The sequence below is a fragment of the Cherax quadricarinatus genome, chromosome 33 (assembly GCF_038502225.1).
Source record: "Cherax quadricarinatus isolate ZL_2023a chromosome 33, ASM3850222v1, whole genome shotgun sequence".
In the NCBI taxonomy this organism is placed as follows: Eukaryota; Metazoa; Arthropoda; class Malacostraca; order Decapoda; family Parastacidae; genus Cherax; species Cherax quadricarinatus.
This window is the reverse complement of record NC_091324.1, coordinates 4,517,635-4,533,158: the sequence shown is the minus strand read 5'-3', so window position 1 is coordinate 4,533,158 and position 15,524 is coordinate 4,517,635. Positions and strand designations below refer to the sequence as shown.

At 44.4% G+C, this 15,524-nt stretch overlaps 1 protein-coding gene across 1 annotated transcript in view; it reads left to right on the top strand.

Annotated features, from left to right (window-relative positions):
* Window positions 1–15,524, top strand: part of LOC128693824 (uncharacterized) — a 398,273-nt gene that overhangs the window by 341,621 nt on the left and 41,128 nt on the right. The window contains exons 3-5 of the mRNA XM_070090779.1: window positions 4,293–4,388; window positions 6,720–6,950; window positions 7,780–8,842. Of these exons, the coding sequence (XP_069946880.1) occupies window positions 4,293–4,388; window positions 6,720–6,950; window positions 7,780–8,842 (1,390 nt within the window). The remainder of the gene's footprint in view (window positions 1–4,292; window positions 4,389–6,719; window positions 6,951–7,779; window positions 8,843–15,524) is intronic.

The window sequence follows — 15,524 nt, the reverse complement described above, 5'->3', positions numbered from 1 at the left end:
ACTAACCCAGTAGCACTAACAACCCAGTAGTACTAGCAACCCAGTAGCACTAACCCAGTAGCACTAACAACCCAGTAGCACTAGCAACCCACTAGCACTAACCCAGTAGCACTAACAACCCAGTAGCACTAGCAACCCAGTAGCACTAACCCAGTAGCACTAGCAACCCAGTAGCACCAACAACCCAGTAGCACTAGCAACCCAGTAGCACTAGCAACCCAGTAGCACTAACCCAGTAGCACTAACAACCCAGTAGCACTAGCAACCCAGTAGCACTAACAACCCAGTAGCACTAGCAACCCAGTAGCACTAACCCAGTAGCACTAACAACCCAGTAGCACTAGCAACCCAGTAGCACTAGCAACCCAGTAGCACTAACCCAGTAGCACTAACCCAGTAGCACTAACAAACCAGTAGCACTAACAACCCAGTAGCACTAACCCAGTAGCACTAGCAACCCAGTAGCACTAGCAACCCAGTAGCACTAGCCCAGTAGCACTAACCCAGTAGCACTAACAACCCAGAAGCACTAGCAACCCAGTAGCACTAACCCAGTAGTACTAGCAACCCAGTAGCACTAACCCAGTAGCACTAGCTACCCAGTAGCACTAACAACCCAGTAGCACTAGCAACCCAGTAGCACTAACCCAGTAGCACTAACAACCCAATAGCACTAACCCAGTAGCACTAACCCAGTAACACTAGCAACCCAGTAGCACTAACAACCCAGTAGCACTAGCAACCCAGTAGCACTAGCAACCCAGTAGCACTAGCAACCCAGTAGCACTAGCAACAGAGTAGCACTAGCAACCCAGTAGCACTAACAACCCAGTAGCACTAACAACCCAGTAGCACTAACAACCCAGTAGCACTAGCAACCCAGTAGCACTAACAACCCAGTAGCACTAACAACCCAGTAGCACTAGCAACCCAGTAGCACTAACAACTCAGCAGCACTAACAACCCAGTAGCACTAGCAACCCAGTAGCACTAACCCAGTAGCACTAGCAACCCAGTAGCACTAGCAACCCAGTAGCACTAACAACCCAATAGCACTAAACCCAGTAGCACTAACCCAGTAACACTAGCAACCCAGTAGCACTAACAATCCAGTAGCACTAACAACCCAGTAGCACTAACATAGCACTAGCATCCCAGTAGCACTAACAACCCAGTAGCACTAGCAACCCAGTAGCACTAGCAACCCAGTAGCACTAACAACCCAATAGTACTAACAACCCAGTAGCACTAGCAACCCAGTAGCACTAGCAACCCAGTAGCACTAACAACCCAGTAGCACTAGCAACCCAGTAGCACTAACAACTCAGTAGCACTAGCAACCCAGTAGCACTAACAACCCAGTAGCACTAACAACCCAGTAGCACTAGCAACCCAGTAGCACTAACAACTCAGTAGCACTAACAACCCAGTAGCACTAGCAACCCAGTAGCACTAACCCAGTAGCACTAGCAACCCAGTAGCACTAGCAACCCAGTAGCACTAACAACCCAATAGCACTAAACCCAGTAGCACTAACCCAGTAACACTAGCAACCCGGTAGCACTAACAACCCAGTAGCACTAACAACCCAGTAGCACTAACCCAGTAGCACTAGCAACCCAGTAGCACTAACAACCCAGTAGCACTAGCAACCCAGTAGCACTAGCAACCCAGTAGCACTAACAACCCAGTAGTACTAACAACCCAGTAGCACTAGCAACCCAGTAGCACTAGCAACCCAGTAGCACTAACAACCCAGTAGCACTAGCAACCCAGTAGCACTAACAACTCAGTAGCACTAGCAACCCAGTAGCACTAACAACCCAGTAGCACTAACAACCTAGTAGCACTTGCAACCCAGTAGCACTAACCCAGTAGCACTAGAAACCCAGTAGCACTAACAACCCAGTAGCACTAGCAACCCAGTAGCACTAACAACCCAGTAGCACTAACAACCCAGTAGCACTAACAACCCAGTAGCACTAACAACCTAGTAGCACTAGCAACCCAGTAGCACTAGCAACCCAGTAGTACTAGCAACCCAGTAGCACTAACAACCCAGTAGCACTAACAACCCAGTAGCACTAACCCAGTAGCACTAACAACCCAGTAGCACTAACAACCCAGTAACACTAGCAACCCAGTAGCACTAACAACCCAGTAGCACTAACAACCCAGTAGCACGAACCGAATAGCACTAACAACCCAATAGCACTAACAACCCAGTAGCACTAACCCAGTAGCACTAACCCAGTAGCACTAACCCAGTAGCACTAACAACCTAGTAGCACTAGCAACCCAGTAGCACTAACCCAGTAGCACTAACCCAGTAGCACTAACAACCTAGTAGCACTAGCAACCCAGTAGCACTAAGCCAGTAGCACTAACAACCCAATAGCACTAACAACCCAGTAGCACTAACCCAGTAGCACTAACCCAGTAGCACTAACAACCTAGTAGCACTAGCAACCCAGTAGCACTAACCCAGTAGCACTAGCAACCCAGTAGCACTAGCAACCCAGTAGCACTAACAACCCAATAGCACTAAACCCAGTAGCACTAACCCAGTAACACTAGCAACCCAGTAGCACTAACCCAGTAGCACTAGAAACCCAGTAGCACTAACAACCCAGTAGCACTAGCAACCCAGTAGCACTAACAACCCAGTAGCACTAACAACCCAGTAGCACTAGCAACCCAGTAGCACTAGCAACCCAGTAGTACTAGCAACCCAGTAGCACTAACAACCCAGTAGCACTAACAACCCAGTAGCACTAACCCAGTAGCACTAGCAACCCAGTAGCACTAACAACCCAGTAGCACTAACAACCCAGTAGCACTAGCAACCCAGTAGCACTAACAACCCAGTAGCACTAACAACCCAGTAGCACGAACAACCGAATAGCACTAACAACCCAGTAGCACGAACAACCGAATAGCACTAACAACCCAGTAGCACTAACACAGTAGCACACAGTGGCAGTAACACAGCACTAACACAGTAGCACTAACACAGTGGCATTAACACAGCACTAATAGCACTAACACAGTAGCACTAACACAGCACTAACAGTTGCAATAACAGAGTAGCACTAACAGTGGCACTAACACAGTGGCGCTAACAACCCAGTAGCACTAACACAGTGGCACTAACAACACAGTAGCACTAACACAGTAGCACTAACAGCGTAGCACTAACCCTATAGCACTAACAACCCAGTAGCACTAACCCTGTTGCACCAACAACCCAGTAGCACTAACAACAGTAGCGCTAACAATACAGTAGCACTAACAATACAGTAGCACTAACAACCCAGTAGCACCAACAACCCAGTAGCACCAACAACCCAGTAGCACTAACAACACAGTAGCACTAACAGTGGCACTAACACAGCACTAACAGTGGCAATAACACAGTAGCACTAACAGTAACACTAACAGTGGCACTAACAGTAGCACTAACACAGTGGCACCAACAACACAGTAGCACTAACAGCGTAGCACTAACAACCCAGTAGCACTAACCCTGTAGCACTAACAACCCAGTAGCACTAACCCTGTAGCACCAACAACCCAGTAGCACTAACCCTGTAGCACCAACAACCCAGTAGCACTAACAACCCAGTAGCACTAACAACAGTAGCACTAACAATACAGTAGCACTAACAACCCAGTAGCACCAACAACCCAGTAGCACTCACCCAATAGCACCAACAACTCAGTAGCACTAACAACACAGTAGCACTAACACAGTAGCACAACACAGTACTAACAACCCAGTAGCACTAACACAACGGCACTAACAACACAGTGGCACAACTCAGTAGTAATAACCCAGTAGCAATGACGAGTAGCACTAACATAAAACTAACGAGTAGCACAATTCAGTATCACTAACAACTCAGTAGGTCTAACAACCCATTAGCACTAACAAGTGAATAACACTAGCAAGCCAGTATCACTAATAAGCTAGTAGCACCCACAGATCAGTAGCACTCACAGGTCAGTATCACTAACAAGCCGGTAGCATCCACAGGTCAGTATCACGCACAGGTCAGTATCAGTAACAAGCCAGTAGCGCTAACAGGTCAGGAACACTAAGAGGTCAACAGTACCCACAGATCATTATCACCAACAGGTTTATAGCACCCACAGGTCACTAGCACTAACAGATCAGTAACGCTAACAGGTCAGTATCGATAACAGGTCAGTAACACTAACACGTCAATAGCATCCACAGGTCAGTAGCACTAAGAGAAGCGACTAAGAGCCTGTGTTCCTTCCTCCTACAGGTGACACAGACGGTGCGGTTCAGACCAGTCAGGTCACTGCTGCTGCTGGCTCTCCTGGTGGTGGTCTCACTCTTCGTCCTCTTCACCCTCTCTCAGGTGAGTCTCCTCAAGAAAAATCAGAAAAAATATAAGAAAACGAAAAATAATCAGCAATAACAAGAACAATTAAAGAACGTTAAAGAACGAAGAACACTGGATAACCCAAGAAGGTCAGTGTAGGTCACATACCAAGTGTAGCAACACTTCAGATTACAACACTGGATATTTATGCTTAGATATTTATATATCACAGTGTATATGCATCGAGGTGTATATCTGATTGTATACACATGTATATCTGATTGTATACACACTGAGAGGTGTATATCTTGTCCGAACACAGGAGTGTCTCGGGGTGTACAAGTGCTTGTTTCTTGTGGTATTTAACCGAGAGGTGTATATACACTTCTCGGTTATATACACAGAAGTGTACATCTCTCAGTACACACTGAACAATGTCTGCTAGAGAAGGTAATAATGGTAGAACCACCCACAATATGTTGGGTAAAAGGACAAGTGCAACTAATGTGACATTTTACTGTGGCAACGTTTCGCTCACCAGGAGCTTTGTCAAGCCATGACGGCGAAGCGTTACCACAATAATATGTCTCGCACATTAGCTGCACATGTGTCCTTTTATCTGACTTCAGAACGTTTCTCACTTAGTGTCCATCACTGACTGACAGCGTCCATCACCGAGTGTCCATCACTGAATGACAGCGTCCATCACTGACTGACAGGCTCCATCACTGACAGCGTCCATCACTGAGTGTCCATCACTGAGTGTCCATCACTGACTGAGCGTACATCACTGACAGGCTCCATCACTGACTGACAGTGTCCGTCACTGACTGACAGCTTCCAGCCCTCACAGACAATTTCCAGCACTCACTGACAGGTATTTTAAGCGCTTAACCGGTAAGGATCATAAAACGCATGAAGAATGAAAGGTAATCAGGTTTGATCCAAGGAATGTGATGTATCAAGATCCCTTCACCAAGACTATGGTTTATGTATACATCCTCTGCAGGAGTATACATAATCCCTTGTAATGACTGCAGCAAATTATACGTGGGCGAAACATCAAGGGACCTCCAAACACGTATTTCAGAACACCAATGCGCAAGCAGGACTGACGATACAAGGAATGCCTGTGTACAACACCGTAATTCACACAACCATTTAATAAACTACAGAAACTCAAGACTTATCGCCACAGAAGACAACACTCAATACCGAAGAATCCTGGAATCATCGCTTATCTCTATATCCGACAACTTCAACCAGAACAATGGCTTCTATAACATAGCTGAACCACTTGCCAAGAAACTTCTTCATCGCTATCCCACATAAGAGCATAGGAATGGAAGAACACTGTAGAAGGTCTGCTCACAAACTTATCCAATCTCCCTTCCAAGCTACCCAAGATTTTAGACTCTATAATCCCACTCGGTACATCATGAGATGCAGCATTCTCCACCTGACCTCAACATTCTGAACCTGACTATAAATACTCGCGTACCTTCCACCCCAGGTAGATCTGAACATCAAAATGGTATACAATACCGAAAGGTTGTTAGGTAAGACACATATGCAACAGTTAGACAACTTTATTCCGAAACGTTTCGCCTACACAGTAGGCTTCTTCAGTCGAATACAGAAAGTAGGCAGGAACAGTAGAGATGTGAAGACGATGTAATCAGTCCATCACCCTTAAAGTCGTAGAATTTGAGGTTGTCAGTCCCTCGGCCTGGAGAAGTTCAGTTCCATAGTCAGGAACTATCTGAAGATCAAGCGACAGTGCGGAGACTTAAATACTGTTGTTAGGTAAGACACATATGCAACAGTTAGGTATCTTAAATACTGTCGGAAGGAGAGGTGCAGGGTAGTAGTAGTAGTAGTAGTAGTAGTAGTAGTAGTAGTAGTGAGAGGCCACTGAGAGGTCATGTCCCTCTCAGATCAAACACTTCTCACTTGAAAAGCTTGTCCAAGGTGTTTTCTGTACCAAGATGCCACGTGTTGCAGTGTCTGACAAGATGAACATCAAAATGGTATACAATACCGACAGGTTGTTCGACTGTATTCGACTGAAGAAGCCTACTGTGTAGGCGAAACGTTTCGGAATAAAGTTGTCTAACTGTTGCATATGTGTCTTACCTAACAACCCAGGTAGATCTGTTTGTGACTTGAAAAAGCCCACTGTGTGGGCGAAACGTTGTCAATAAAGGATCACATTATACTGCATGTGTGTTTATATTTCCACTATGGTTTATTACTTGAGCATACCTGTCACTCAGGTGTTTCCCTGACAGGTATGGCGCATATAGATGTATCCCTGACAGGTGTGACGTTTACAGGTGTATCCCTGACAGATGTGGTGTTTTACAGATGGCAGTGGTACAGCATACCATGATGGCGCAGCTGGGGGAGACTGGGCGTGCAGGTGTGGGCGTGGGCACCATGGGCGGCGGGGGCAGCAGCAGCAGCATTAGCAGCAGCAGCACCGGTGGTGGTGGCGGCGGTGGGCGTGTAGGCAGGTCACCACACAGACCTTGGCGCAGTCAGTTCAGTCAGTTCAAGATCGAGCCTCTGCTGATACGCAACGCCCCTTCAGTCGAGGCAAGACCATCTCTGTTTAAATATTTACCGAGACATTTACACCATTTATCAGAAATCTTAGGATTTTAATGTCTGGTAAACGACGTAAATTTACATCCTGTTCTTTCTCGGTTTAAAACATGTTGAAATTACGACTTATCCACAGATTAGAAATGAAAACTGGACGACCTTCCCGGGTCGTCTTGGACTTGATAATGGTCCAGCATAGATCGAAACAAGGAATTATGAGACGTGTGCAACACCTTTATTTGAAGATGTTTCACCAACCAGTGACTTTTTTTACAATACAGAAATAATGTACGAAGTGTCTCTCCGTAGATCAAATCACGATACCCAGGTGTTGTTCATGTCTCTAATTCCCCATCTTGTTACTACTGTGTACCATAACTGTAATGACAGATCGAAAAGACGCCCTGATTTCATTTTAAATTTGTAGGCTGGTAAAATGTTCCAGCCACTGTAATGTAATCGTTGATCTGTTGGAAGGGCGAGATTAATTCGACCATGTACAACAGAAATACTGGAAGGACAGTATTCCTACACCTTTGATCGAATTCCTGAAGCCGGTTTGCAGGGTTCGTTTACCTTGGCAGCCCGGTCTAAAGCCGGGCTTTTTCCCCTGCTGTCTGGTCAACTTAGGTGGTTCTTTCCCTCTTATTTATAGCTATAATCTTATTTTTTAAAAGCGTGGACCGGTAAGCCAGTGGAAGGCCTCTGTCAAATGACCAAAAACTCCAGTGGCAGGTCATCATATGACTATGGGCCTCGTCAGGAAACATTTATCTTGTTTCCTGGCAAATCTTAACTTATCTAACCTTTCCTCCTGCAGGTGAACACGGCGCTGGCTGCCAACCGAAGACGTGCCAGCCAGCTGGCTGCTATCATCGTCAGGAACTCCCTCCTCGTCACCCACTCCCACCACAACACATCCAATCCCATCAACAACCATGTTTACAGTGATCGCAGGCCCCCACACACCCAAACCACAAACACCCTACCACTCCTCCCTCGAAGTCATGCCACCGTCCACACTACCCACAGAGCCCTAATCACCACTCACATCGCTGCACACACAGCATACCACTCACATGTTATCACAAATCACTCCACACACTCAATATCAACATCAAATCATTCGAAACTGAAGACATTCGTTCCGCCAGGTAGACAAGCAGGGCCCCATACCACTGCTAGGGACCAAAGTAAAGAGACCACTGAGGAGAATGGGAGAGCGAGTGAAGGCAGTGCAGAGCCCACTGCAACAGACAGAAAGAAAGGCACAAGAGTGAATAGTGAGGTAGTCAGAGGTAACACAAAGACTGTAGGGGGCGCTGAAGGCGGCGACAGGAGGAACGATGTGAGACAAACCCATCAACAACACAGTGGCAAACAGAAAGTCAGCGGTGAAACAGTGAGAAGACGATTTTTGAGCAAAGTCCAGTGCGACACTCTTGATTGTGATACTATATTGCAAGAACATCAGAACACCTTGCCGAGCACTGAACACCACCGGCTGCCACTTGTGCACACGACCAGTCACAGCACCTCAAGTACTAACACCAATAAACGTACACGCACTGACCCACAATTCAGTCATAACTCTAAAATAAACAAAAGAATATCTGAAAATGAAATGGAAAGCGAGGAATTGAACGCCAATGCAAAGCTATCCGATTTACTAGGAACAGAGTTTAGTGAAGCTGAAAGAGAATTCGAACCTTTATACATGCGAGAGGATGACGATTACGATGTTACAGATGACGGGCTCACTACCTTGACCTCGCCAGTACCTCAGCACCTCCAGGGAACCTCCAAGGCGACCTCCAGAGCTCCTCTCACCGAAGAGCAGCTAAGAGCTCTGCCTCTCTGCCCTGAGATCCCTCCAGGGCTACGTAAGTCTAGTTGATATTTTAACGTTATATATAATATACATATGTCATGCCGAATAGGTATAACTTGCGATTTTGGCCTAAATAGCAACGCTCTTGCCGAATAATGCAAGCGAAAATTTGTGTATGCAATAATTTCGCAACAATCATTCTGAACCTAACGAAAAAAATATATTTCATTGTGTTAGTTTAGTACTGAACTGTATACGTATCTAAAATATATTGGATTAGGCTAAAATAAATTGCGCTTGTTATAATAAGGTTAGGTAAGTTTTCTAAGGTTCTTTTGGCGCAAAATTATAAGTTTTTACATTAACATTAGTGAAAAATATATCTTTAAACGTATAAGAGAAAATTTTAGAAAGGATTTAATTTTAAATGATTTCTTGCTAATTGACCAGTTTTACATATTAGGCACGACATATATTTTTTTTTTTATTATCACACCGGCCGATTCCCACCAAGGCAGGGTGGCCCGAAAAAGAAAAACTTTCACCATCATTCACTCCATCACTGTCTTGCCAGAAGGGTGCTTTACACTACAGTTTTTAAACTGCAACATTAACACCCCTCCTTCAGAGTGCAGGCACTGTACTTCCCATCTCCAGGACTCAAGTCCGGCCTGCCGGTTTCCCTGAATCCCTTCATAAATGTTACTTTGCTCACACTCCAACAGCACGTCAAGTATTAAAAAACCATTTGTCTCCATTCACTCCTATCAAACACGCTCACGCATGCCTGCTGGAAGTCCAAGCCCCTCGCACACAAAACCTCCTTTACCCCCTCCCTCCAACCCTTCCTAGGCCGACCCCTACCCCGCCTTCCTTCCACTACAGACTGATACACTCTTGAAGTCATTCTGTTTCGCTCCATTCTCTCTACATGTCCGAACCACCTCAACAACCCTTCCTCAGCCCTCTGGACAACAGTTTTGGTAATCCCGCACCTCCTCCTAACTTCCAAACTACGAATTCTCTGCATTATATTCACACCACACATTGCCCTCAGACATGACATCTCCACTGCCTCCAGCCTTCTCCTCGCTGCAACATTCATCACCCACGCTTCACACCCATATAAGAGCGTTGGTAAAACTATACTCTCATACATTCCCCTCTTTGCCTCCAAGGACAAAGTTCTTTGTCTCCACAGACTCCTAAGTGCACCACTCACTCTTTTTCCCTCATCAATTCTATGATTCACCTCATCTTTCATAGACCCATCCGCTGACACGTCCACTCCCAAATATCTGAATACGTTCACCTCCTCCATACTCTCTCCCTCCAATCTGATATTCAATCTTTCATCACCTAATCTTTTTGTTATCCTCATAACCTTACTCTTTCCTGTATTCACCTTTAATTTTCTTCTTTTGCACACCCTACCAAATTCATCCACCAATCTCTGCAACTTCTCTTCAGAATCTCCCAAGAGCACAGTGTCATCAGCAAAGAGCAGCTGTGACAACTCCCACTTTGTGTGTGATTCTTTATCTTTTAACTCCACGCCTCTTGCCAAGACCCTCGCATTTACTTCTCTTACAACCCCATCTATAAATATATTAAACAACCACGGTGACATCACACATCCTTGTCTAAGGCCTACTTTTACTGGGAAAAAATTCCCCTCTTTCCTACATACTCTAACTTGAGCCTCACTATCCTCGTAAAAACTCTTCACTGCTTTCAGTAACCTACCTCCTACACCATACACTTGCAACATCTGCCACATTGCCCCCCTATCCACCCTGTCATACGCCTTTTCCAAATCCATAAATGCCACAAAGACCTCTTTAGCCTTATCTAAATACTGTTCACTTATATGTTTCACTGTAAACACCTGGTCCACACACCCCCTACCTTTCCTAAAGCCTCCTTGTTCATCTGCTATCCTATTCTCCGTCTTACTCTTAATTCTTTCAATTATAACTCTACCATACACTTTACCAGGTACACTCAACAGACTTATCCCCCTATAATTTTTGCACTCTCTTTTATCCCCTTTGCCTTTATACAAAGGAACTATGCATGCTCTCTGCCAATCCCTAGGTACCTTACCCTCTTCCATACATTTATTAAATAATTGCACCAACCACTCCAAAACTATATCCCCACCTGCTTTTAACATTTCTATCTTTATCCCATCAATCCCGGCTGCCTTACCCCCTTTCATTTTACCTACTGCCTCACGAACTTCCCCCACACTCACAACTGACTCTTCCTCACTCCTACAAGATGTTATTCCTCCTTGCCCTATACACGAAATCACAGCTTCCCTATCTTCATCAACATATATATATATATATATATATATATATATATATATATATATATATATATAATGTATTGCTCATTGTAGTCCTTTTATGTTAATTCCTTATTACTAGTTTCAAAATATAGTATATTTAACATTTCGTATGTGATATCCATTTAACTAGTTAACTGTATACGAAACTACAATGACCGTTAACAGTATATGAAGCATCAATGACCATTAATAGTATCCTAAACCACAACAACCGTTAACGGTATAGAAAGCCGTAATAACCATTGTATTGAAGCCGACCCACTAGCTTTTGTTCTCCAGGGAGGATACAGCAAGCACAGCTCAGGGAGGATACAGCAAGAACAGCTCAGGGAGGATACAAAAAGCATAGCTTGGAAGATACATCAAGCATAGATCAGGGAGGATACAGCAAGCACAGCACTCGGCAGTGTCCTAATCAGTGATAACAGTGAGCTAACAATAGCTTCCTCAACCTACATCACAAGTTTTCTCATTACACAGAACAAATAAATTCTGCTCATAACATATTCCAGCTCAGAAGACCGAGAACAGCATCATATTGTGTGTGTGTGTGTGTGTGTGTGTGTGTGTGTGTGTTGGGGGGGTTGCAAGGACGTGTCTAGTGAGGTTTCTGTAAAAGGAACCAACTACGTATTGTTTGGAGCAGTTGTAAAGTTGGAAGAAGCTAGTAGAGAAATACGGAGACTAAGGGAAACAAGAGGATTTGTAGCAGTTGTGCTGTGATGGCTCCTCAGAACTACAAAGTTGGACACTGGTCGAAGGGAAAGGAACGAAGATGAAACTTAAAAGGAAGGAGAGAGAGTTACAGTCCAGTAACAATTTTGCTGTAAACCCGGATGAAAGCAGGATGACCACTGTTGCAATGGATAGAAACATTCTTACCTTCACCACTGAAGATAAGAATGTTCTTGTCGAGGATTGATAGATAAAGAATGGTGGAAAAGAATGATTGTCCATGGCAATTTGAGTTAATTGCTGACTAGACAAACACTGCAAGGACATTGTAGTTCCACTCAGATATCTGGGACCATTTTTATGGCAGAAATGACATGTATGCGAGGGATGGGGGGAATCGTTTACTGAAGGTCAGTGTGTCGGCTGTAGCAAGCTCGGTGGATGGAGCTGTTAGGACTTTAAACTAGAAATAATTAGAGATTTTTTTTTTGTCTGGAAAAAATGAATTGTGGGACGGTATAAATTATCAAGATTGTTATATCATGGGAATAACAGAAAATGTGGACATGCAGAGATGAGTAGAAGGAAAGGCACAGACAAAAAAAAATCAGCTTAATGAATTTTATACAAATAGTCGAAGTGCTAGACATAAGATGAAGGAATTACGTTTGGTATCATGTGCGGGAAAAACTGATGTTGCAATAACCGAGATATAACTTAATTTCAAAAGTCGAAACGTAATTGCCGAGTTCCACATTCAAGGGTTTATGTTGTTCCATGATGATAGAAATAACGGGAAGGCGGAAATGAGCGATGGGATTATTGATATTAACAATGTACTTGGTATTAGCATGCTATGAACACAACGCTGTCATTACAAATCTTACTAAATATCTAGAAGTAAATACTCTTAATCTAAATGGGTTGTAAAAACATAATCTGCGTGAACTGTATCACTGCAGACAACAAGAACATTTCAGCTTACCATGGAAGATGTGTTCATTTAACATCACATACCTGCAAGTTCCTCCCCAGAAGCTCAACACCAGTAATACCTTCCTTAAATCACTTGTAAAAGCAACTGTTCAGGGAGAAATTTCTCGCTTAACTGTTAGTAATAATTTATCACAAGTTATGTATACTGATGGATGTAAGCAGGAGTCTACTGGCGGGGCTGCATCTGCTCTTGTTGCCACCTCCCTAGATAATACCATAAAATGAAGCGCTAAACCTACAGGGATCGCACAGCACAGTGGGGCAGGGAAGAATACAGGGGTATTGGATATCAAGAGGGAGAGGTATTATTGTTAGTCATACAGCGCAGCGGGGCAGGGAAAAAGTGCAGGGGTAGAAGGTAGAAAACGTGGAAAAGGCTGTGAGGAATGCTAGAGACAGCATCAAAGTTTCTGTAGTAAATCAGTTGATGTCAAAAAGTCAGAAATTCTGAGTCAAAGGTGGAGCTGTCAGCAAGGAGGGAAGATAAAGTAAAGGCATTAGAGTGGTGACGACGACGTCGGAGGTAAATTCTGCGTGCTCATTGATAGAGTGGACAGTCCGACAGAATATGGCTAACATAAAATGAAACCTGACAAGTCTCACAGAGTGGAACAGGGCGCCTCTCCATGAGATACCCGTGAGTAAGATAAGTGTGTCCGATGCGAAGACGGGAGAGAGTAGTCTCCCAACCACGGCATCGATGACAAGATGACGGCCAAGAAACCTATACTTGGTTTAACAAAATGTAATTTATTATGTAGCAGATCAGACCAATGTTGATACCAACGGTTGTGAAGGTGGGTAGCAATTACAGGAAAATAATCTGTGAATGGAACACCTCTATATTAAACTGGGAGATCATATACTGCTAACCGCGCAGTAGTGTTTGCCTGTTCATTGCCCTGTACATCAACATGACCGAAAACCCAACAAAAAACAATATCTTTGTTCTTGCTAGAGATACGGCATAACCAAAGTTGGATACGAAGAACCAGGGGATGAGGTGAATCAACTTTCCTTATAGACTGTAAAGCACTTGCATGATTCATTACCTCTGTATCTTGTTCAGCTATAAAAACTTTGGGGCCCAGTCCCTGGGCCCATTATGTACTCTGTAATCTTTTGACTACCGCCCACAGAATGGGTATGGAGTGCATAATAAAGATATTAAACTAACTGTAAAACACTAAGGCAATCTGAAACTACCACAGATAGTGACGCAGGCATGGATGCAATACGGATAAGTGCTACGAGGATGGCATACAATTTACCCGTAAAAATGTTAGCAGAGGATAATAAATGCCCTCGCACGACGCTGTCTGGAAACTGCTGTTGAATCCGATGCCGTCAGAAGACTTAAAACCATCGGTGTACACTGCGATGGCACGAGAATGAGATCGGAAGTGCAGTTGGGCTGGTGTATGGCAGTGGGAAAGAACAGACACGACCCATCGGAACTTCCTAAAGGGGAAGGGAAAAGTTAGATGCCACATGAACATAGAAAGCTGACAACTGAAGAGAAGACAGGAGCGAATGTAGACGAAGAGAAAAGGGACGGAGTAAACAGAGGAGACTAACAAATAAAGAACTTCAACTAACATCTGTTACTATTCTATATATGGAAGGATTGCGGAGGTCATGAGTGAGTATAATAGTGAAGGCAATGAGCATCACGGCGATCGGTCAAGGATGAATATTCGCCTCTGCATAGAGGCTCTCAACAGGTGAAGAACGAATAGTACCGAGGCATAAACGTAATCCCTGGTGATGGATGGGATCAAGGCTAGAAAGAATTGCAGGAGAGGCCGCTGAATATATCTGGTCGCCATAATCGAATTTAGCAAGAAAGGTATAAAATACCGACAATATGAAAGTTAAGACACATGTGCAACATCTGGATATCTTTATTGTAGACGTTTCGCCATCCAGTGGCTTTATCAATACAGATTCTTGGACATAATTAGAAGGCAGTCCCTCAGCCTTGGAGTTAGTGTTCACAGCATCGTGGTGGTGGAGATTCTGGAGCAAAGGCAAGGAGACTGGCGGTTATATAGGCGTCAGTGGATAGGGACGTGTAGCAGACGAGGGCATAGTCACTGGTAGAAGGGATTTCCCAGTGGAAGTAGGTCCTATCCAAAAGGATGGGTTAGTCGGTATTTTATACCTTTCTTGCACAACTTGTCAAACACTGCAACATCATGGAATCTTGGTTCAGAGGACATCTACAAGACCTTCTTCACGGCTGCTTCAACTAACCCATCCCTTTGGGAAGGACCTACTTCCACTGGGGAATCCCGCCTACCAGTGACTATGCCCTCGTCTGCTACACGTCCCTATCCACTGGCGCCTATATAACCGCCAGTCTCCTTGCCTTTGCTCCAGAATCTCCACCACCACGATGCTGTGAACACTAACTCCAAGGCTGAGGGACTGCCTTCTAATTATGTCCTAGAATCTGTATTGATAAGGCCACTGGATGGCGAAACGTCTACAATAAAGATATCCAGATGTTGCACATGTGCCTTAGCTTTCATAATCGAGTTTCGATAAAATTAGGGCTGAATGTAGTCGGAGAGTTCTACGATCAGCCCCCCCCCATGAAAAATGAGTGAGGGTTTTAAGGAGGTTCAGCCGGCTATAACAAATTGTCTTCAGAAAGGTAATGTGAGGTTTCCAGGATAACCTACGGTCAAACAGAAGGCCGAGA